Source organism: Salvelinus alpinus, chromosome 20, assembly GCF_045679555.1.
Source record: "Salvelinus alpinus chromosome 20, SLU_Salpinus.1, whole genome shotgun sequence".
Lineage (NCBI taxonomy): Eukaryota > Metazoa > Chordata > Actinopteri > Salmoniformes > Salmonidae > Salvelinus > Salvelinus alpinus.
In genome coordinates, this window is record NC_092105.1 from 23,928,167 (window position 1) to 23,952,460 (window position 24,294).

Sequence of the window (24,294 nt, forward strand, 5' to 3'; positions counted from 1 at the left end):
CCTTATTCCGCTCTTGTTGTGTGCGTCCGTAAAAAGGATGTAACCTTGCGCCTCTGTATTGACTACCTCCTGTTAAACCAGAAGACGGTACCTGACAGGCACCCATTACCCAGAATCCAAGACCTGACAGACACCCTTGGTGGCTACTCCTGTGGTTCAGCATCTTAGACCAGGGTAAAGCCTACCATCAAGGTTTCATAGCAGAGGGAGACATCTCAACTGCCTTCATCACCCCCTGGGGACTCTATGAATGGGTGAGAATTCCGTTTGGACTCTCCAACGCACCCGCAGCATTCCAGAGGAGCATGGAGGGGAAGCTGAGCACCCTCAGGGATGAATGCTGTATACCACACCTGGACGATGTCCTTTGCTATGCAAAGTCCTTTGACGAGCATGTGGACGGAATCCGCAAAGTTCTCAAGCCTCTCCAAAGTCATGGAGTGAAACTCCGGCCAGAGAAGTGTGAACTCTTCCGCCGGGAGGTCCGGTACGTGGGGCGCCTAGTGTTGGCTGAAGGGGTGAGGATTGACCTTAAGAACCTGGAAGCTGTGCTGTCCCTGAAAACAAAGACACCACATACAGTGGGAAATGTCAGTAGGATCCTTGGTTTCCTCAGCTACTACAGATTGTACGTCCAGGACTTTTCTCGAATAGCCAAGCCACTCTATGAGCTGCTCCAAGTGAAATCTGGAATGGCACAAGTCCAGCCGTGCAGAGAAAAGACCAAAGGCCCTCAGCTGTCCTCTAGGACCCCTGTGGAATGGACAGGCGAACAACATACAGTAGCACACTTGAATGACTTGTTGACATGCTTGTGAACCCACCTGTGTTGGCATACCCTAACTTTGACTTACCACTTGTACTGCACACCGATGCTTCAGAGAAGGGCCTCGCAACCGTCCATTTTTGGAAGCAGGATGGGAAGTTGAGAGTCACCGGGTATGGATCAAGAACATTGACACAAACTGAGAGGAACAAAAATTTGCACAGCGGAAATATTGAGTTCCTTGCTCTAAAATAGGAAGTGTGTGAAAAGTTTAAGGACTACCTATTCTATACCACGCACTTCATCATTTATATAGATAACAACCCCCTAACCTACGTCATGAGCACCGCAAAGCTTAATGCTGTCGGCCACCGCTGGGTTGGAGAACTGTCAGATTTCCGGTTCAACATTAAGTACAGGCCTGGAAAGATGAATATAGATGTTGATACATTGTCTCGTATCCCCATGGATATCAACCAATATGTGACAGAATGGGCTCCTATATAGACGGACCAACGACAAACAACAGCTTGTCCTTCCTGTAAAGTACAGACCGGTAGCCCTTAAATATCTCCATGATGACATGGGACATGTTGGTACCGAAAGAGTACTCCACCTTGCTAGAGGGAGGTTCTACTGGCCATATATGAAGAAGGAAATTGAGAACTATGTGACAAGGAAATGTCTGTGTATAAAGCAGAAGAAACCTGCCATGCATGTACGAGCACCTATGGGTAGCGTCACGTCTAGCTCACCCCTGGAGCTCGTCTGTACTGATTACATCTGGAGACCAGCCGAGTAGGTTATGAGTACATTCTGGTGGTGGTTGATCATTTTACAAGATTTGCTCAAGCTTACCCGACAAAGAACAAGTCCGGACGGACTGCAGCAGATCGTATCTTTAATGACTACTTACCCTGATATGGATACCCCTCGAAACTGCATCATGATCAAGGTCAGGAGTTTGAGAATGAGCTGTTCCATACACTCAAGCAGCTGTCAGGGGTTGGCCATTCCCGAACATCACCATACCATACCCAAGGTAAACCAGCTGAGAGATTTAACTGCACCTTGCTACAGATGTTGACAAAAAGGAGAGATGGAAGGACCATCTTCCGCAAATTGTACACGCATACTGCACACACATACAACTGCACCCGACATGAGTCCACTGAGTACTCACCCTACTATCTGCTCTACGGTCATCATCCACGCCTTCCAGTGGACTTGTTGTTTGGCTTGTTGGGAGAGAGAGACCCAGTCGCACACAAGAGCTATGCAGAAGAGTGGGCAGGGAGAGTGACTGAAGCATATCGGATTGCAAATGAGAACAGTGAGCAGTCAAGCACTAGAGGAAAATCCTACTATGACCAGAAGATGAAAGGGGTAGTTCTGCAACCTGGAGACCGAGTTCAGGTTAGGAACCTCAGTGAGCAAGTGTAACGGATGTGAAATGGCTAGCTAGTTAGCGGGTACGCGCTAATAGCATTTCAATCGGTTACGTCACTTGCTCTGAGACCTGAAGTAGGGTTTCCCCTTGCTCTGCAAGGGCCGCGGCTTTTGTGGAGCGATGGGTAACGACGCTTCGTGGGTGTCAGTTGTTGATGTGTGCAGAGGGTCCCTGGTTCGCGCCCGTGTCGGGGCGAGGGGACGTACTAAAGTTATACTGTTACACAGGGAGGGCCAGGGAAGCTAAGATCATACTGGTAGAAAGGGATCTAAGTAGTGAAGGAACAGTTTGCAGACAATCCGGTATAAATAGTTCATCCAGAGGTTGGAGACAGGCGTAAAACCAGAACAATGCATCGAAACTTGTTACTACTTGTGAATGACTTACCGGTTGAACCGCCACCACCGTGTCCAACTAAACCAGCACCGGATAAGCGATCTATGCAGAGAAACAGACAGTCAAGAGTCAGTGATGTGGAAGAACACACTCACAACATCTGACTCGGATGATGAACGGACAGGAGGTTATTGGTTAAGGAGACCAGTGACTAGGACAGAACAAAGAGCTCCAATCCAAGTACATGCAAGACCTCCCATGATACAAAGAGATACAGTCCGAGTACCTGTAAGGGAAGAGGAAAGACAACCTGCAAATGAGTACCTACCTGATACAGTTTCAGTACCTGTAATGGAAGAACATAGATAACCTGAGAATGAACATTTACCTGACCGAAACGAACCAGAGCCAGAGAATGAACACGAGGAGCATCTCAAACATGAGCAGGAAGCGAGACCCAGGATCCCCCCTGTGGTTGATTCACACACTGAGAGTAGGCGGTCCACTGGAGATAGAAGACCAAAGGAAATGTTCCCATTTGAGACACTCGGTCAACCTTCAATGCAATCACACCCTACTGTTAACACACTCTGTGTAACATACAGTGCACCTTACTTACCAGTATGGGAAACACCTTACTACATTCCTCCACCTTACTCACTTGCACCTTACATGTGGCCCACTTACATGCCGTACACATACACTACATCGCTTTATTGATGAAAAAGGTTTTGAGGTTTAGATTTGAGTTTTGGGAATGTCAGGAGCCATTTTATTTTTGTCAGGGAGTGTGTGACGCACACAACATGTATAGTCACATTTGTGTTTATGTATTGTTTCTTTGTATTGGGGAAGAATGCTTTTACTGAAATGTCAGTCCTCCAAGGTTTCGCCATTGCATGCATTTATACAACTGTTGGCCATTAGGGGGTAGTGAGACGTGTTTGGTTGGAACTGGGACTATATGCGATTCTGCACCTGTGTGTTCTCATAATTGAGAGAAAGAGAAAGAGAAGCCACATTTTCCTGTTTCATCATTTATCCTGTGTTACAGGTCAGTAAAGTGCAAAACCACACTGAATACCACAATATAGTTTTGTAACTTTCCTGTTGAAGTGAATGTAATGGTTTTGAACAACATAGTAATTGTATAACTTCGTACTAGACAGAAAATGAAATGACGTGATGGCGGTGCATTCCTTTGATCTAGAAAAAAAAACAAATAGTTAACATTTTTCTTTTTGAAAAAGACAATATCCTAAGGGTTTAGAGAATTTAATGTTGTAACTGTGATGTTTAAGAACTTTGTAATTGTTGTACTGGAAGTGTTAGAAATGCAGCTAGCTTAGAGCTAGCTATTGCAAGTGACATTAATGCTAATTATTGGAAAATTACTGAACAGGCTAGCATAGCGCTAACCGAGGCTAGCAACCAACTGACCGGAGCTAGCAAACAGCTAACCGGAGCTAGCCAAAAGCTAACCAGAGCTAGCTTAGAACTAGCTTAGAGCTAGCTCTGGTTAGCTATTAGCTAGCTCTGGTTAGCTATTAGCTCCGGTTAGCTTTTGGCTAGCTCCGGTTAGCTGTTTGCTAACTCCGGTCAGTTGGTTGCTAGCCTCGGTTAGCGCTATGCTAGCTTGTTCAGTAATTTTCCAATAATTAGCATTAATGTCACTTGCAATAGTCTTGTCTTTCTATGTATTTTGAGCATGGGTATAAAGTAATACCAGTATTTAAAGGCTTTCGTGTTTTAGAGTCTCCTATGGGGCTATAGTGGGCAACAGTCAACTAACGTTACATAATTGTTACCTAACAGGTGAATTAAAGTTAAGAGTAAATTTGCTTGGGTATAAATATAAAGAATTTCAGTATGTGAATTGGATTGGAATTTTATCATTTTGATGTGTAAATTGATATATTTTTGATATGTTAAATAATATGTTAGGGATTTATGAGACAGATTATTAAATACACTTAAAAAAATAAAAAAATAAACATTGAAATACAATGAAAAGACAAAAAGAGGATTTGCACTTGAGAGAATTATTATCTGCTGCACCAGTCCATAAACTGGGACCTGTAACACTACCATGATTACAGATAGAATGAATTGTGAACAATGATGAGTGAGAAAGTTAGACACACAAATATCATACACCCAAGACATGCTGACCTCTCACCATTACAATAAGAGAGGAGGTTAGCATTTTGGGGGTGTATGAGATTTGTGCATTTGTAACTTTCTCACTCATCATTATTCACAGTTTATTCAGGACTATCCGTAATCATGGTATCATCCACATTAATGTAGAAGTGTTTAGAAACATATTATATTCTTATTTACAATAAAAGTGACTCCAAAATGATTTACCATTCATTTCTATAGGGCATAAAATAATCTGAAACAACCAAAACAAACAGCAAATGCATCCAACAAGTTTGTGGAATCACAAGCTTGATGTGATCATTGTGTGCTAGGAATATGAACCAAATACTACATTTTTGACTATAAGTGAATTTATCCCAATACATTTGGTCCCCTAAATGGGAGGACTATGTACAAAAAGTGCTGTAATTTCTAAACGGTTCACCCGATATGGATGAAAATACCCTCAAATTAAACTTGACAGTCTGTACTTGAACCTCGTAGTTTGTATTATTTCAAATCCAAAGTGCTGGAGTACAGAGCCAAAATACAGAGCCAGAGTACGGAGCCAGAGTACAGTGTAGCTCGAGAAATAACGTAATCTTGTTTGTAAGCTCATTCTATGCTTTACAGATGTAGACTGGCTGGCTCCAGATTGGATTAGATTCAGGCCAGTGATGTTGTTTCTGTACAGCACTTTGTACAGCACTTTGAGATATCAGCTGATTTGATGTTACACTATGAAACTGACCGTGAAATGTTGTGCTATGGCCCTGGGTTGGTTTGAGTTTGTTGCTGCTTGCATACAACATTTATTTGTGCCCTAGACATGGGTTCGTATGTGACTGTTTCGTCTAAAGTACACCAATTTATAGTGGCATTGAAATATGATGACATTGCTAAAATAGGCAAATAATTAGTAGGAAACAACTTTGCCATATTATGATTTTGTCAAATTTACTTTAGAGAGATGGAAATGTTGCTATTACTGTTAATAAAAAAGTTAGTCAAAAATAGCCAGCAATGTGAATGTTAGCTAGCTAAAATACGGCGGTCCCTTCAATCATAGTTAGCTGGCGGAAGTTATACTGCATCTAAAGTCAATCTGGCAACATTACAATCATGACAAAAGGTTTTCCGACTAATTATTTGCCAACGAACTCCATCCACCTATTTCCAATTCTAGGTGTAAGGACCGATGCTGGAGACAAGAAGCAAGTACAGGGAGTGCACAATTAATGGAAAACGAGCATTAAACAAAAAAGCGTTTGGACGGGGGAAACAAAACAACATTACGACAATAATGCTGACACTGGGAACAAAACCGAGGAACAAACAGATATAGAGGGGGGCAATCAACAATGTGAAGGAGTCCAGGTGAGTCCAATGAGCGCAGATGCGCGTAATAATGGTGACAGGTGCGCGTAATGAAGGGAAGCCTTGTGCCCTCGAGCGCAAGAGAGGGGGAGTGGAAGCAGAATGAATTGTTGACATAATTGTAATCCAAACCCAACATTTATTTACTCGTTATGATGCACTCAGGTTCCAGAACGAGACAGACTTTATGACCAAAATTATCCTATTACACTTTGGAGTCAATTTTTACACTAGAACAAATGTTTCTGACTCATATCAATGCCACATATGCCATTTTCAATGGGATTAGTTATTTTTTAGGGACAGTCACTCTTTAAAAATTTCACTGAATGTTTCAGTAAAACTTTAAATAATACTGCTAGCTTACTTTGGGTTAACTCTTTTGAACTCCAAGCACAGATAGGACACATGGAAATATCCATGGAATTTGTCCACTGCACCACAAGGATGAAGCTAGTATACCATGTTTTGTTACAAATACAAAGCTGTTCATTTTAGTCTATTCAAACAAACCCCATTTCAAACGAAACAAGCACTCATTAAGATCACCTGAGGTGCGTTCAGTTTGTTTGAACGTTTGCTACATTGCAGAACGGTTTGTACTGAATGACACGTTTACCTAAAATGTTATTTTACATTTTTGAACACACTTTGAGGTTCATTTGCTCCCGTTTGGTGGGTGTGGCAAGGTTAGGCTTGAAGCAATGAGTGACGTATTTAAATGCCAGTGGCCGTACTGACAGCGTTCCCCAACCCACAACCCTACCCCTCCCTGTTTTTCAACTGGTCCTTCAGTACAGCACCGTTTCCGTTCAATTGAACCTAAAAACGTACAGAACGCAGCCATGACCACACTTAACAAGATACAGGATAGAGAGCGCTTTGGTGATGCTGAGAACCGGATATATGTTTTTTAATAAAATTCTTAGAACATTCTCTGAACATTATTATAAAAGTTTTCTTGATTTTTTTCATAGAAAGTTTTCTTCACGTTCTGAGAACGGAATGTATGTTTTTAAATAACATTCCTAGAAAGTTCTCTGAATGTTAATAAAGTTTTTTGTAGTGGTTTTTATGGAACATTTTCTTAACTTTTTTGGGATAGGGGGCAGCATTTTCACTTTTGGATGAATAGCGTGCCCAGAGTGAACTGCCTCCTACTCTGTCCCAGATGCTAATATATGCATATTATTATTACTATTGGATAGAAAACACTCTGAAGTTTCTAAAACAGTTTGAATGATGTCTGTGAGTATAACAGAACTCATATGGCAGGCGAAAACCTGAGAAAAATCCAACCAGGAAGTGGGATATCTGAGGTTGGTCAATTTTCAACTCATCGCTTATTGAATTCACAGTGGGATATGTATCTGTTTGCACTTCCTACGGCTTCCACTAGATGTCAACAATCTGTAGAACCTTGAATGAAGCTTTTACTGTGATGTGGAGCCGGATGGGAGCTGTTTGAGTCAGTGGTCTGGCAGAGAGCCAGGTCCTGGTCACGCGCATTCCACATGATATCGACTTGCGTTCCATTACTTCTATAGACACAAAGGAATTCTCCGGTTGGAACGTTATTGAATATTTATGATAACAACATCCTAAAGATTGATTCTATACTTAGTTTGAAATGTTTCTACAACCTGTAATATAACTTTTTGAAGTTTTCGTCCGACGTTCGCCTGGACCTGCACGAGCGTTTGGATATATGTACTAAACGTGCTCACAAAAGTAGCTACTTGGACATAAATAATGGACATTATCGAACAAAACAACAATTTATTGTGGAACTAGGATTCCTGGGAGTGCATTCTGATGAAGATCATCAAAGGTAAGGGAATATTTATAATGTAATTTCTGACTTCTGTTGACTACCCAATATGGCGGATATCTTTTTGGCTGCTTTGTTTGAAAGCTGTACTCAGATTATTGCATGGTTTGCTTTGGATGGTTTGCTTTGCATGGTTTGCTTAAAGTTTTTTTGAAATCTGACACAGCGGTTGCATTAAGAACAAGTGTATCTTTAATTCTATGTAAAACATGTATCTTTCATCAAAGTTTATGATGAGTATTTCTGTTATTTGATGTGGTTCTCTGCAATTTCTCCAGATATTTTGGAGGCATTTCTGAACATGGCGCCAATGTAAACTGTAAACTGAGATTTTTGGATATAGATATGCACATTATCGAACAAAACATACATGTATTGTGTAACATGATGTCCTATGAGTGTCATCTGATGTAGATCATCAAAGGTTAGTGATTAATTTTATCTATATTTCTGCTTTTTGTGACTCCTATCTTTGGCTGGAGAAATGGCTGTGCTTTTTTTGACTTGGTTGTGATCTAACATAATCATATGTTGTGCTTTCGCTGTAAAGCATTTTTGAAATCGGACACGATGGGTAGATTAACAAGATGTTTATCTTTCATTTGCTGTATTGGACTTGTTAATGTGTGAAAGTTACATATTTCTAAAAAATATTTTTGAATTTCCCGCGCTGCCTTTTCAGCGGAATGTTGTCGAGGGGTTCCGCTAGCGGAACGCATGTCCTAGACAGGTTTTAACCTTCTCTGAACAATTTGAGAACATGACTTTAAATAGAAACACGAGGAAACCTGTAGGAAATATTATAATGAGGTATGCGGTAACACTTTATTTGGATAGTCCATCTGTAGATGCTCTACAGACTATCAGTAACATTTCAACTATCTACTAACCCTAACACTTATCCTAACCCTTATTCTAAACCTTAACCTTAACCTTAGCAAGCAGTTGCTTATCAACAGTAGTATGACCATCTGTTGATGCTCCATCTGTGACTAACCGGACAATCACAAAAAAGTGTGACCTGTTATGCTGAAGTACTGAAATTCCTACTGAAGAATGTTGTTTCTTAACATTCTCTGAACTATTTGAGTGTATTCGTCATGCCAAACCGGTTGGAGAATGTTCCTGGAACATTACCGACATTTAAATGAAATGTAACCATGTTTGAACTTATAGGAAACGTTCTGTTAAAGTATTGAAATACCAAGAAAATAACCGTTTTTTGGCATGTTCCTTAAATGTACTGAGAGTGTTCCAAAGCCAACCAACTATCCTGCACCACTCCCAGAAAGTTGTGGGAAGGTTGGATTCAAAATAACCATATGACAACCATGCTCTCGGCGAGCTCTAATAAACATATTATTCTGTCGTGTCTTTGCTATCGTTAAATTGAAGACTTACTAGTTTTTATCATAGATTCCTATAATTAGGGATTACGCCATCACTTGAGTAATAACGAAATTAATTAACTATGAATTCGAGGGCACCAGGGTAAGTTATTTAGATTACAAGGTTATTATTTCCCAATATAACCTTTCAGATATTTTCCTATCTGATCAATGGTCTTCTAATTTAATTTGTATTTACTCTACCTTACGTCAGTCTCATTCCAAACGTCGTAAATCGCTGATCTGCACGAACCCAGTCTTCACTATGAGTCATCCATACATCAATTGTCTTAAATCATTTATTTATTACTAACTAATTAATTCACAGAAATGCATAAACAAACAAACTTAAAATAGTTACATGAAATGGTGGAAGGAATATGCCCTAGTGGGCTAAACCGGCATGGCGGCTGTTAGACAAAGGGAAAGTTGCGTTCGACTAAGAATTCACTACAGAGTCCATAACTATAACAATTGACATGCTAATCCTTACACATGAACGCTCACTCATTCGGGAACAATTGCAATCAATATATATATAGTTACGTCCAGTGTGTGTGTCCTTGGTCGTTGGAGAGAAGTTCGTTTTGGTTGGAGTGAAGTTCTGTCTCGGTTGTGTATTGTTCAGATGGACATTCGTTAAAGAATGATTGTTTCGGCGGTTGTCTTTCTTCGCGTTCAATGATACAGAATTCCTAGCTGCAGACTAGTAATCAATATCAAAACTTGTTATTATTGGTATAAGAGTTTTAACCACGTGGGATGGTTAAAAGATTCAGCAGTCTGTTCTCAAACCTTTGTCCTCTCGTGATTGAGAGAAACATGGTCTAATGGTAATTTCCTAAAAGTTGGCTTTTATTCAGATAGCAGAGAGGGGTGGTCCCATGGTCTCTGACCCAACTGGCTCAGGGGCGGTCCTTGGGTTTAGTTCAAATACAACCGGGAGTTGTATTTTCCTTCATTAAACAGTTCAAAAATCATATTACACAATTATACAAACAGTATCATACTCACTCATTCATTTTATACAACAAACAGATGTTAACCTCATATCTGAGGTTATTATATAAACAGCGGTATGGTAATGTGGTCCCACAGTCTCACGTGAGTTTCTCACATGGTGACCAATGGACATGTTAATAGCTGGACTCTCCACCGGCCTTTAATACTTTTTCCGGAACATGAAATCTGTTCGTACCTCAAGTTCTGTGAGGTGGAAGAGAATTCCTTTGTCCTGAAAGTTTACCCTCTCTCTTAATACTGTTTAGCCATGAGGAGATCCTCAGGAATTTACAACGTCTCTCTGTGATCACAGCATGGGTTGAAGGAGCAAAGGGGGAGGCAGGGAGAGGGGGATGGGGTTTGCTATACCCACGCAGGCAACGTCATGACAATTCTCAGAACGTTATGCACTAGCTGGGAATGAACCATAGATGAAATCCATAAAACTCACTATTAAACATGCTCTAGTGGATCCTACAGTATTATCATCTCACTTTTTAAGCATGAGAAGATGTTTGGGTGATAAATGGGCACAGCTAAATCTATACCTATGGTTTCTCTCTCTCTCCCTCTCTCTATTCAAAGGGCTTTATTGGCATGGGAACATACGTTTACATTGCCAAAGCAAGTGAAATAGATAAACTCCCATATCTATTTGTTTCTTATCAAAATTGGATTTGTTTTCAAAATCTTTGTGGGTCAGTGTAATCTGAGTTAAATATGTGTCTCTAATATGGTCATACATTTGGCAGGAGATTAGGAAGTGCAGCTCAGTTTCCACCTCATTTTGTGGGCAGTATAGCCTGTCTTCTCTTGAGAGCCAGGTCTGCCTACAGCGGCCTTTCTCAATAGCAAGGCTATGCTCACTGAGTCTGTACGTAGTCAAAGCTTTCCTTAATTTTGGGTCAGTCATATTCTGCTCTGCATGCATTATTTGGTGTTTTACATGGTACACAGAGGATATTTTTGCAGAATTCTGCATGCAGTCTCAATTTGGTGTTTGTCCCATTTTGTAAATTCTTGGTTGGTGAGCGGACCCCAGACCTCAACCATAAAGGGCAATGGGTTCTATAACTGATTCAAGTATTTTTTTGCCAGATACTAATTGGTATGTCTGTCTCTCGGTACCTCACACACAGTTGTGAAATCCCAGGAGAGGACAGCGTTCATCTGACTTTTGACTGCATCCTGCCACCTTGTGGTCATTGGACAGATCAAATAACGAAACGGTCAAAATAATGGTGCGTTCAAGACAACTCGAAAATCTCTGATCTACGACTTCAGTGCGTTCAAGACAACTGGGAACTCAAAAAAAAAAAAAAAAGAGCTACGACCTGGAAAAATCAGTTTGAACGGTTATCCAACTAGGATTTACAAGTCAGAAACTCGGGCATCATTCTAGAGCTCCGACTTCTCCGACCTGAAGATCACTGACAACACCATTTTTCCCAGTCTGAGCTCTTTTTCCCCACATGAGTTCCCAGTTGTCTTGAACTCACCATAAGTAGCCAATGCCATAACCTTCACTCAAGTTCTCCTCTAAGGCTGCATTTAGGCTGCGTTTAGACAGACAGCCCGATTCTGATATTTTTTTTCACCTACTGGTCTTTTGACGAATCAGATAAGCTCTGAAAGACATCTGATATGAATAGATCTGATGTGATTGGTCAAAAGAACGATTAATGAAACAAATATCAGAATTGGGCTTTCTGTGTAAACTCAGTTTTGACAGGCAGTCCAATTCTGATTTATTTTTTTACTAATTGGTCTTTTGACGAATCAGAAAAATATCTGACGTGAAAAGATCTGATGTGATTAAAAGACATCGGTTTTGATGTACTGATGTACTTACAATGCTTACAGTAATAAGGTCCATGAGTAGTTTGTTTTTGTGTCAGTGTGCCTTATTCTGGTTTGGGATCAATAGGCCTAATGTTAGGCCTAAATTGGAAGATGTGCGAGGGTGTGCTGCTGTGAATGGCCACAAGGTGTCTCTCTGACATTGCACTAACAGAACTGAAATCAACCACGCTGCTAAGACATTTGATTCTGAATCAACCATATGCAGCCATATTTGGACAGTTATTGTCTCCACCCCACATTTCAAACGATCCTATATTACATTGCTGAGTTTCTGGTATTAAGATGCATTGTTTCTTTATCATTTTATAATACATTATGAGTATTTTAACATTTTGTTCTCAAGACAACAGCTACAGTAGGTATACTGACAATGACAATAATTAGGTACATAACATAGCCTACAATCTATTGTTCCATTTAACATAATTGCCATGAAGCCTTTATCTTTGTATTTTGTATCCCTAAGGGTTGTACATATTTGTTCCATAGCAAACATAAAACGCAATACAAGGAAAATATGTATTATTAAGTTACATTCATGTTAAAAATAAGAATCATTTGAAATAATGTTAGTTTGGTAGTTCGGCTATAAAATTATTACTGGCCAAAGGTGGACATATTGGATTATTAGGCTACCATGCTGTAAAATATCGCCCAATAGGCTAGCCTATGTCTTGCAAGTTGATAGGTCATACTGCAATGTAGATAATGTTTCAAAACGAATCAATTGAATCTGTTTTCGTTTTTACAGTAGGTTATACCAGACCTATACGGGCCGATTCAGACATAGGAAATGTACGCCTTTCCGGCCCAAGCCTTCGCTACGCACTTCTTAGACACTTTTCAATATGTGGTATTCAGACTTACCTTATTCAGTCGAGTAACTCTGAACGTGTGGCTACCTTGCGTGCTCTGAATAAATTGAATTCAACTGCTGAATACCCTCCCACTTGCTGGCCAACATATTTTTTCCTCGTGGAGTTTTCATTAAATAGTGTTTTCAGTGGCATACATTTTTATCTTATGACTACCAAGAAACACTCTGTGTGACCCTGATTTAGGCCACTGCAGTATTAAATATGGTGTACCTTTTAGTTTGAATTTTGTCACAATGGGTTCAGAATATTAGGGATATATAGCATATATTTTTATTTTTTACCTTTATTTAACTAGGCAAGTCAGTTAAGAACAAATTCTTATTTTCAATGACGGCCTAGGAACAGCCTTGTTCAGGGGCAGAACGACAGATTTGTACCTTGTCAGCTGGAGGATTCGAACTTGCAACCTTTCGGTAACCACTAGGCTACCCTGCCGCCCCATATGCATATTGGTCTGTTTCAGCACCAATTGGGAGATTTAAAATTACTCTGATCTTATAGATTATTTAGGTTCAGGAAAGTATTTATGAATCATAAAATGTTTGGAGAGCCTTTACAAACAAAATAAAGAAAATGGCAGTTTGATTCCTTCTGAAAATTGCCACATTTAGTTATTCAACCCATAGTAATGTTGAAAGATTAGTGTATATATAATAGGGAGAATAGTGTACAATAGTAGGCTATACCATCATATTGCCTGCACTAACCATGGAACTGTGTGATGACATGGACAAATATTGTGCCATGAGTCGGGATCGAACTGTTAAGGCTTGGTTTGCCCTCTGCTCCATAACCAACAAGTCTCACCTCAGAATTAGATGTTCGTCCATGTTTCTCAAACATCAAATTTCGAAGTTGTTCCGAACGTCAAATTCCAAATGTTTAAGGTTAAAGTTTAGACATTAACTCCGAATTTTTAAGGTTAGGGTTAAGTTTAGGTATTAACTCCAAATGATTAAGGTGAAGGTTTGGGATACGCTTAAAACAAAAATCTCAAAACAACTTTCTATTGCTGGATTCGAACAGCAATAGAATGTTTTTATTTAAGCTTATCCCAAACCTTAACTGACCGTTAGACTGTATTTGAACATGCAACCTTCTGAACCAGAGGTAGACCTTTTACACCAGAGGCAGATGCTATCCCCATCCATAACGCCATAGCAAAACCGAAACCTACTTGGAGGTAACAGTGCTCAGTGTTGCCCCTATTGGTCGGTTTCCACATCATCTCCCGATGTCCTCAGACATGGATGGACGTCGAATACTGACTTGTATCACGGGTGACCTGGCTGCCATAATGGTTTAATTAACCTCATGTCTTCATTCATTTTGTATGTATTTTGTATATTATCATCTTATACCGATGATCCTCAGCAGCAACCACACGGCCACGTTCATGATGCATTTACAGAGGAAGCAAATGAAGGTAAACAAACAATGGAATTAAATGGAATGATAATGTAGCCTAGGCTAGACCAACTGAAGGGAACTGGTAGTTGTGTGTGAGTGGTTGTGAGGCCTATTGACATTCGATAATGATATTGGCTAATATTTAACATGATAGAAATAGGAAACAGAGAAAATCGATAACCTATAATTAAGACATTTGAGAGTGCCCGTCCCTGCAAATTAAAAGGCAGTACAATTTGAATTCTGCATAATGGCATTGCATTTCATAAACTGTGGGAAAGTTGTAATGTTGATATGCTTCAGTTTGCTGCCATATGACTGATTTCACATTTGTCCCCAGCGATTATAAAGTCAAATTAATCTTAACAAGTTATTTATATTTACAATTCCTTTATCCAAACGGATTATTCATTTACCTAGCTCTTAACAATAGCTCTCATCAAGTTGTAAATTACAGCGCATGGAGAATGGTGTTATTTCTATCAAAAAAATTAAGTAGATGCTTTTTCCACTTGGAACCGGTAGGTTAGCTAGACCTTATTCGTGGTTTCCTCGTGCATAAAGGTGGTGGAATTATTACTGAATTAAATCAAAGTCAGAATATGGTGTATCTGTAGACACACCTCTGTCACACCTTAATTTATTCCATCTCCACCCTAAACGAATAGTGGGTGAATAGCATGCTATTCTCATGCTTCATTTCAAGGTCAGAATAGGCAGAGAGAAAAGCACATAAAAAGGTAATTACTTTCCATTTACGCGCGCTTAACTCGGTTCGGAATTCCCCCCATGGTGAATTGTAAAGACAGAACATCTAAATGATCTTATAATTAAAACCATAGGCCTACACCCCTTTATCTAATTATCAGAACTTCCTGTAAATGCTCTGTTGAACATGATTGCTCCATGTCCGGAAAGACTCCCAGTTACAATTCCTTGATGCTCTAAAAGAAAAACACATTATGGATAAACATAATATAGTTTTGAAGTTTAGGCCTACCGTTGATTATTTTAGCTATTGTTCAGGATACTACAGCTTTACATTCCGGTTTCAAATGTAAAGCTGTGGATTAGAGGTAGGCGTATGAATGTTTATTATATTCTACTGAAGAAATCGAAGGCAGCCTTCACGAAATTATCCTAAAAGTTGTGTACTTCATTGGATGGTTACAAATACAGTGTACATTTCATACGAGTTTGTAAACGACTGACCAAACGTTTGAGAGAATAATTTTACTTTTGTGAAAATGTTTAACTTAAGTAGGCTAATGCATTCTATGTTGTCTTCCTTTCAAATGACAAATTAAGAAATTCAGTTCAAGCTAAAATCATTCAAGCAGAAGATTGGCATTGGCTAATATTTACAGTAGGCGAAGAAAAAATAGCCTAAATGAAAAAAACGAATCGATTAAAAACAACATAGGCCATGAGGAATAAAAGTGCATATAAGCGCATGCAGGCTATAGGCAATCAATATGCTTTCCAGTGAAATATTCAGGAAAAATATGCATATCTGAGAGAGCCTATTTAGAAATACAGGGAGTGTTTTCCCATAGTATCCTCTGTGTCTTTCAAATCTTATTTTCTGAAAATGCAGTATAGTATTTAGAGCAACGTTTCAAGAACATCTGTTTCCAAAAAGAAGCGAATATTCCAATTGCATGAACAAAGCCCATCATCAGTTCCGAAGGCATCGTCAACCCCCAGACAGCCTGCATGTCCAGGTGACTGCATGTTGTCCGTTATGAGGTGAAGTTTGAAGCTGGCTCATATTAAACGCTGTACGGTCAAATATTGGTCTAGCTAAAAAGATCTTCCATCCGATGGTTCTTGAAATTTGTGACCAGGTTCTAGTATGGCTTAATGTGTGTGTGTGTGTGTGTGTAAGAGAGAGGGAAAGTCTCAAACTATCATGTTCTTATATTATTTTCTAAACAAATTCACCACCTCGACCTGACACACACAAAAAATGGTAGGCTGCATGACGAGCAAAAATGTGCCTCCAATAGTTTATGATGACTCTAGGCCTATATATTCATTTCAATGCCATTGCGCAATGCACCATTGATGTGTAAAAACGATTTTGGAACCCCCTGTTCTCTGGAATTGTCGAGTAAAATGTGCTGGTAGTCTACATGGTGATTGAACATTTTAATGAAGTATTTGAGACTGCAGAAACGGCTATTTCCGGACCATTTCTCGTGCACGTATCCAAAGGTGTTTACATTACAAAACCTACACCCATCTCTCCACTGTGGAAGAGCAGGCTCCAGAACGCTACATGAGAGGTGATATGAATTACCAAACGTTAAGCCTTCAATAAACTAATTTGTGTAAATGGCGTCTCTGAGGACACTGGTATTATTCAGTTCATTGCGCTTTATCAGTACCCCGAGAAGAACGTTCTTCTCGCATGCCTGTATTTGAGCCTCAGCCCCGCGCATTATTTTGATTAAGCCTCCTGCGCGGGAATGATGACAGCTTTTGACTGCCTTTTCCCCCTTCTGGTTGTTACTAGTTACCACAGGCACAAGGTCAAAATTGGCTATATTGTAATAATTTATGACAACAAATATTTCCTTTTTAGTCTAATTTAAGGTTACGGTTAGGCATACGGTTCGCAGTGCGGTTAAGGTGAAGCTTAAGGCTAGTTTTAAAATCTGATTTTAAGAAGATACTGTAATGAAACCGCAGGGAGCAGGTTTCGAACCCTCGACCTTCTAGCCCGAGGTCCGGTTTCCGCGCTTATAAACCCAGGGTCGTTACACTACTCCCTCCTTTCAAAGAGCGCGTCCTCGCGCTAGCTTGCAACTCTACGTCTTACAGGAATGCGCTCACCGGCAAAGCACACGCACTGTCGTGGATGCAAGGTCCGGTCACTTCTGACTCTCGAACCCTCGACCTTCTAGCCCGAGGTCCGGCGCGCTATCGACTGTGCCGCAAAAGCATGCTCGTGCGGCAGAGTCGATTTCCGCGCTTATAAACCCAGGGTCGTTACAATACATTGTAGAAATAGGCGGGGTTTATGATTTTGTGGCTGTGGTAAGTAGTGACGACCTTTTCCTCTAGCCCATGTGATGGACGCCAAGCTGAACAATCGGAATGAAGAGTAATTAAAACCTATGAATTTTCCTTTGCGGTCTCTCTTAAGGCATCTCTTTGCAGGCAAGATTAATGAATGAATTGCGTCTCACAAGAGCCTCACAATGGTTACTAAATGGGACAACGATAGTGTCCTAAATAGAATTTAATTAAGTACCAACAAATAGCTTGTGGATAAAGATTTCAGTTTTGTTGGCCCAAATTAAATTAAACAATGTGGGCTGGACGTGTGATTGCGTTGCAACTGCAAATGGCCTACACTATTCATTATCATTATACATTTGTTTTGAATTAATGTGAAGTACCGGTATAGGCATTAAAATCGCTTCTGATGGAACCTTTTGCTGTGTTTGTGCGCGCGCCTATAACGCCATTCCACCCCGTTCACCAGTAACTATACTCTACCCTTAATGATTAACGCTAATATCAAACGTCCCATTTGGCTGTAGCAACATTGTACAATAATCGAAAACACCATACAGCCTAGCCTGTCTTAGTGACAACATATTTTGACCGAGGTGAAATATCCGTATATGTTATTATTGTGTTCTCCTATAGGTCTAGCATTCGTTTGCTGAGAATAGACAAGGTTGCAGAAGGCGCGTAGCGGTGATAATCTCTTGTTTGGTTTTCTTAAAACCCATTTGATAGCATGCAGCCTACTTACCCAGAGTTGCGAGACATTATTGGATGTCGTCAGCCGTGTCCAAAAGTGTATCGGTCATTGATTGGCCCACTGCACGTTCGAAGGAGTTCACGTGCTTCCGGTTGGTGTGGGAAATGTGATGTGAGGAGTTGGTGAAGATCGAACTGTCATACCTACAGTGGTGAAAAGCTCGGGGCTGCGAGAGGAGAGCGCAATGCCTTGTCAGTCTTGTCATGTCGACGAACATGACACGTTGGAGCGTTACGCGCGAGGGATGTCAACAATTTAGAAATCAAAAAGTGCCCCAAATCAGAGAGGTATTAATGAGCCTTTAGTGGTCACCGTATTGCTTCATTCTTTTATATTTGGATACCAATACACACCAACAAGTGGAATTAGTTAGGAGCCTGGATCGACCCCTTTGCAGTCCCTTCCAGCAATGGAGAAGCAAAGGGCTCTACACAGCCCGGAGTCGAGTGAAGGGGAGAGCGTTTCTCCTTCTCGCAGTCTGCCTTCGCCGCCCATCCTGCCTCTCCAAGCAGCGCAGCAAGCGCACAGAACCACCAACTTTTTTATTGACAATATTCTGCGGCCAGATTTCGGCTGCCGGAAGGAGCATGGTTTAGGGGCTAGGGAACGGGCGCAGACTTCCAGCCGAGAGCGCGCCCAACCTTTGGTCGCCAGGCCGAATCATCCTGGAACGCCATGCCAGGACTCCAACTGCAGCAGCGACAGCACTTCTTCCTCCACCTCGTCCTTGGCCTTGTCTCCCACCCCCCAAAAGAGCACCTCGTCATCGAAGGCTGACGAGAGCTCTGGAGGCACGCCAAAGTTCGGCGAGAACACTTCTTCTGTTATGGTTGTGAACGGCGGTAGTGGCGGCGCAGCGCCCAAAGCCGAGTCCCAGCCGCTGCTGTGGCCTGCCTGGGTGTACTGCACTAGATACTCGGACAGGCCGTCATCTGGTGAGGCAATAGTTTCTTGAACAAGCTTTTGTCAGGGTATTGTAGCCTAATGGGTAATGTTATAAATGCCTCAACATGCTTGTATTTGATATATTTTCTATTAATTCGTCGAAGTTGCACATTTATTCGTTAAATTCAACTGCATTTTATACTTTATTTTCACGCTGTGATAAATGACAATATATGTAGGTAATGGCATAGTGGTCCTGTTACTGCATTAAAAGAGTGACTGGCTGTAGAGCAGGCTAACATATATTATTAGAATTTTTATTTATTTCTATGCTGATATATGGCACCCCTAAAGGTTCTGTACAGAACCGAAATTGTTTCCATATAGAACCATATATGGAACCCAAGGGTTCTACATGGAACCAATTTTGGTTTAGTGAAGAAGAGCCCCAGGGGTTCTGATCAAATAACCCTACAAAAAGGTTCTATATACAACCTTTATAGGTGCCAATATAAGCAAGTAGTATATTGTAGACCTACTCACTCTTTTTTCATTAGGAAGCAAACTTTTGCTAATTTAAATTATGCCATATCATATGTAAATAATCCATTATTCAGGCCTACTACAAAAATATATGGAACAAAAAAGCTGAAAATAGGCCACTTGGATAATTTTGTGTTAATTCATTTTGAAATAGGACTGTGTGACATCTACTCTGTTCTACCGAGAGACGTCAAATAAATTGAAACAGTGAAAAATCGAATAGGTGGTTTTCAAGAGCAGCATTGGTCCATTTAAGAACATATCAGAATATGTAAACATAATTTCATCGATGACTGTGTGGCCTAACATTTCACTCTCCTTATTTGCAAGTGAGATTTTGGTCCTGGCCACTGGTTGCATCTTGTAGGCTCACCCCAAAATGCCTTGCAGATATGACATGTTTTAAAATGTGTCACTTAACATGAGAACATACTCCATTCATTGGATTGAAAGAGAGATAGAACTCGTACATTTAACAGAATACAAGTTTAGGCCAATATAGGCCTATACAGGCTATACATTTATATGATTCATAACCTACAATAGTCTTATTAGACCATGTAAAATATATATTTAAACATTTCAATGAGACTTTAGAAAAATAAGGTTACATTTAATACAATTTAAGAAAGTTCATCGGGGGAAAAAAACTAGAATAAGAATCTCAGTGATGTCAACATGTTGAATTAATGAACAACTTTGCCTTTCTTGATAGAGAATGCTGTATATTATCTGAGTATGCAATTAGTGTAATTCCCCAACTAAATGTATTTAATAAATGTTAGGCTACGTTAAATGGTAAGCATGCACAATGTTTATTTTGTTCTAAGTTCCATAGTCCAATGGTTCCAATGGTGTTTTGGCATGCGAATAAATGGGTTTTTCATAATTACCATAAACTTGTCAAAAATATAGACTGTGTTTTATGCCGTAGGTATTGATAAAATCAGTGCAACAATAATGACATGAAATTTAAAGCTATACATTTAATCTAAAACAAAAACTTTTTACTGAAGAGTTTATATTTGTGTTAGAAAATGATATAGGATTAGGCCTAGCATCAAAATACAATTTTAAGAAAGAGATATTAACGGATAAATTACATTTCCTGTCTCTCATCATATTGTTTATTTGTTTGTCTCTGGCACCATGATAACAAAGGACACAATTGAATATTTAAATGTATACTATAGCGTAGACTATCCTTATGCACATAGGCCTATGCCTGAGTCTGCATTTAGTACAAAATATATGAATTCCTTATGTTAACAGCTGAAGATCACAGCTTCAACGATAATTTTTTTTTAGTAGGCCTATAACTACTTGTGATCAATGAAAGGCCTATAACCGACACTGTTGGCCAATAGTCCTTAAACGATTGTATATTTTTAAATAGCTGTAGTTGGCTTTAGTAGCCTACAGTTTTTTGGTTTGCATATTTTTGCTAAATAATTATGAAAGTCGACCTACAGCTATTGTTACCTTCACACAAAGGCCTGCCGCTCAGTGCACTGTGGACCTTATTCTTCTCAGTACATAATGTTATCAGAGTTATTATTGAAGGTCTACCATTGGGATGACCATACCGTTAGACTATAGCAAAGTATTCAACTATAATAACGTTTATTGTTTTTATTATTATTAGCCTACCATCATTACATTGGTTATTTTTATTATTATGATTATGTGATCACGGTTATTATTTGTGTACGTTGTTTCTATTATTAATAAGTCTAGACTAAAATCTGCAATGGAATTGGTTTTTGGTGATGAAAGTGAGACTAGGTGTCTGGCGCTCGCTGAATATTTATATTCCCGTTTTTATTGTCGTCCCTACTGTAGGCCCAAGGACACGGAAATTGAAAAAGACGAAAAATGAAAAGGAAGACAAGCGACCCAGAACGGCGTTCACGGCTGAGCAGCTCCAAAGACTGAAAACGGAGTTCCAGGCCAACCGTTATATCACGGAGCAGAGGAGGCAGTCTCTAGCCCAAGAGCTCAACCTCAATGAGTCACAAATCAAAATCTGGTTCCAAAACAAACGGGCGAAAATAAAAAAGGCCAACGGCTATAAGAACGGCCTGGCTCTCCAGCTCATGGCGCAAGGATTGTACAACCATTCCACCACCACCATTCAGGAAGACAAGGAGGAGAGTGACTGAGACTTCGCTTGCAGGAGTCACCTTTTGGGGGCACAATATTTGTGGAAAGTCAAGGCTATTGTAAAGAGATTTTCCATTTGTTGATAGGGCTAAATGTGTAGCCTATATGTGGACATAAACTATTAAAGTATGCCTACAAACTACAAACATGAATGAAAATGAATAGCCCATAATGAGACGTTGTATATTTAATTTAAGAAGAAGGGGTAAGCTATAGGAATATGACTACTCATCCCGCACTTGCTGGATAATTATATGATTGTTATCTTTGTCGCTTTAGGCCTAATGTGTTGTGATCTCTCTCTTATATCAAACCTCGATGAACATACAGACTGCGATCTGCCACTTCAAGCCAAAGATTTTATCGGAAAAAACAGCCTGAAAAAACCGAATCTCTCTGTTATCGTACTTTCTTCCTGAACTGCGAGTCTCTAACAATCAGTAGACCGCTGTTATCATTAGTTGCCTGCCGCTTGATGTAAGCCCCTCAACCCGTTTGGGCGGAAAGGATATATGACTCAACTCGTGTTGGATTCACCTTATATTGGAATACTACAAAGACACAGCAGCATCAGACTCTCTTGAAATATATGTAATCTCCCTCCATGATTCGAGGGGATGCATATACTAGGCTACATCTAAACAATGTTAACAAATAAACCTTTTTCTATTGGAAAAAAGGCAACACTGCTCCTTTTTTGTATGTTGCACTGCTCGTGCAATAGATTTAAACGATTACATTAATAAATCGTAGTGTCTATGGAGTTGGTTTGCAGCTCATTGGTTCAAGTGAGTGGGGTAACTATCCAAATTCATCCCGTATATTTTACAAAGGGACATTTTATGAGAAGCGTGATGATATCAGGCCTGTTCAGAGCGTTGCTGAGCATGAAATTGGCTTGCCGTGCACCACAGTGCTCACTCATTTGCTCAACTATTTGTGTGCTAGGCTAGAAATATAAAACCGACCATTTGCTCTTGTATCAAATGTTGAGCCAGACAGAACGCACCGCTCAAAGCTTGGCTTGATTCACAGGTCACGCGGTTCTCTTGAAAATCATGCTAGCGCGAGGTCAGTGTGCACGAGGGTCCACAACCACGAGTAAGGAAGATTGATCCATTTTTCACTTTAGGCCTATAGCCTACTGCAGTAGGCTAAATAAAAAATGTAAACATAATTACACTCATAATGATCTGCCTTTTTGTGTATTTGTATTTATTAGGGATCTCCATTAGCTGCTGCCAAGGTGTAACCGATGTGAAATGGCTAGCGAGTTAGCGGGTGCGCGCTAATAGCGTTTCAATCGGTGACGTCACTCGCTCTGAGACCTTGAAGTAGTTGTTCCCCTTGCGTTGGGTAACGATGCTTCGTGGGTGTCAGTTGTTGATGTGTGCAGAGGATCCCTGGTTCGAGCCCAGGTAGGGGCGAGGAGAGGCCGGAAGCTACACTGTTACAAAGGCAACAAAATATTAAAGAATACATCATATAACATTATTACACCGCTACATATCCATAATACAAAATGTTTAATACCACCATAAAATAATATCACAATGTATGCGTATGCATGTGTCTGTACCTTTGTTGTGTGTCTCTTCACAGTCCCCGTACCATATGGTATTTTTACCCGTTTTTTTCAATCTGATTCTACTGCTGCATCAGTTATCTGATGTGGAATAGAGTTCCATGGCTCTATGTAGTACTGTGCATTCTTGTACCCAAACATTTAGATATTAGCCTAATCATTTGAGAATAAATTATTCATTTGAATTCTGATTTACACACGATGCAGAGCTGCATTTTATCTTAACGGATGAAATCGAAGAGCAGGTATAGCGAATCTACCCTTTCATGAAGTCGATATAACTCAATAAGAAACGCCCCCCTATATAGGTTAATGATCAGCTCAGATTTTAAGCATGAGAATATGTTCTTTCCTTTGTGGAGATAAATGGTCCTAGGTAAATAAGAATCCCTTTTGTTTTTCATGTGGCTTTTTTATAACAACAAATCTTATACAACTTAGATGAATCATGGATACTATTGACACGCAACCTATTCAAAAGGTCTTTGTCAAGTATGTAGGACGAAGGCCGTCGTAAACATAATAAATCAAGTACAGCCTATAGATAATAACTAAAGTTGGATATGCTTTCCCAGTTATGAGCAAACTGACAAAGACAGGACTCAAGATTTTCACTCTCGCTCTGTCTCACTCTTGAATGGATGGTCAGGGGGGCAGAACATAATGTGTACAAATAATGTGTAGACATACATAATAATAATTATGTATAAACATAATAATTTCAAACCTTGCTTACATTGTTATAGAATCACATATCTCTCTCTTATGTGTGGGAATACTTCAGAACAAATGTTCTAAATTAAAATCAATTGGAGCTGATTTTCTGGTGTTTTTTACAGTATTTTATGTCCAACAACTAATATATATACAAAAGTATGTCGACACCCTTCAAAT

General features: G+C 39.9%; 1 protein-coding gene across 1 annotated transcript; it reads left to right on the forward strand.

Annotated features, from left to right (window-relative positions):
* Positions 1–18,360: 18,360 nt before the first annotated feature.
* Positions 18,361–22,578, forward strand: en1a (engrailed homeobox 1a). The gene is made up of 2 exons (XM_071355024.1): positions 18,361–19,159; positions 21,495–22,578. The coding sequence occupies exons 1-2, from the start codon at positions 18,634–18,636 to the stop codon at positions 21,812–21,814; spliced, it is 846 nt and encodes a 281-aa protein (XP_071211125.1). The 5' UTR covers positions 18,361–18,633; the 3' UTR covers positions 21,815–22,578.
* The last annotated feature ends 1,716 nt before the right edge of the window (positions 22,579–24,294 follow it).

Coding starts and splice junctions, on each gene's coding strand:
- en1a (XM_071355024.1), top strand. CDS start 18,634: ATGGAGAAGCAAAGGGCTCTACACAGCCCGGAGTCGAGTGAAGGGGAG. Junction 19,160..21,494: donor CTCGGACAGGCCGTCATCTG/GTGAGGCAATAG, acceptor TCCCTACTGTAG/GCCCAAGGACACGGAAATTG.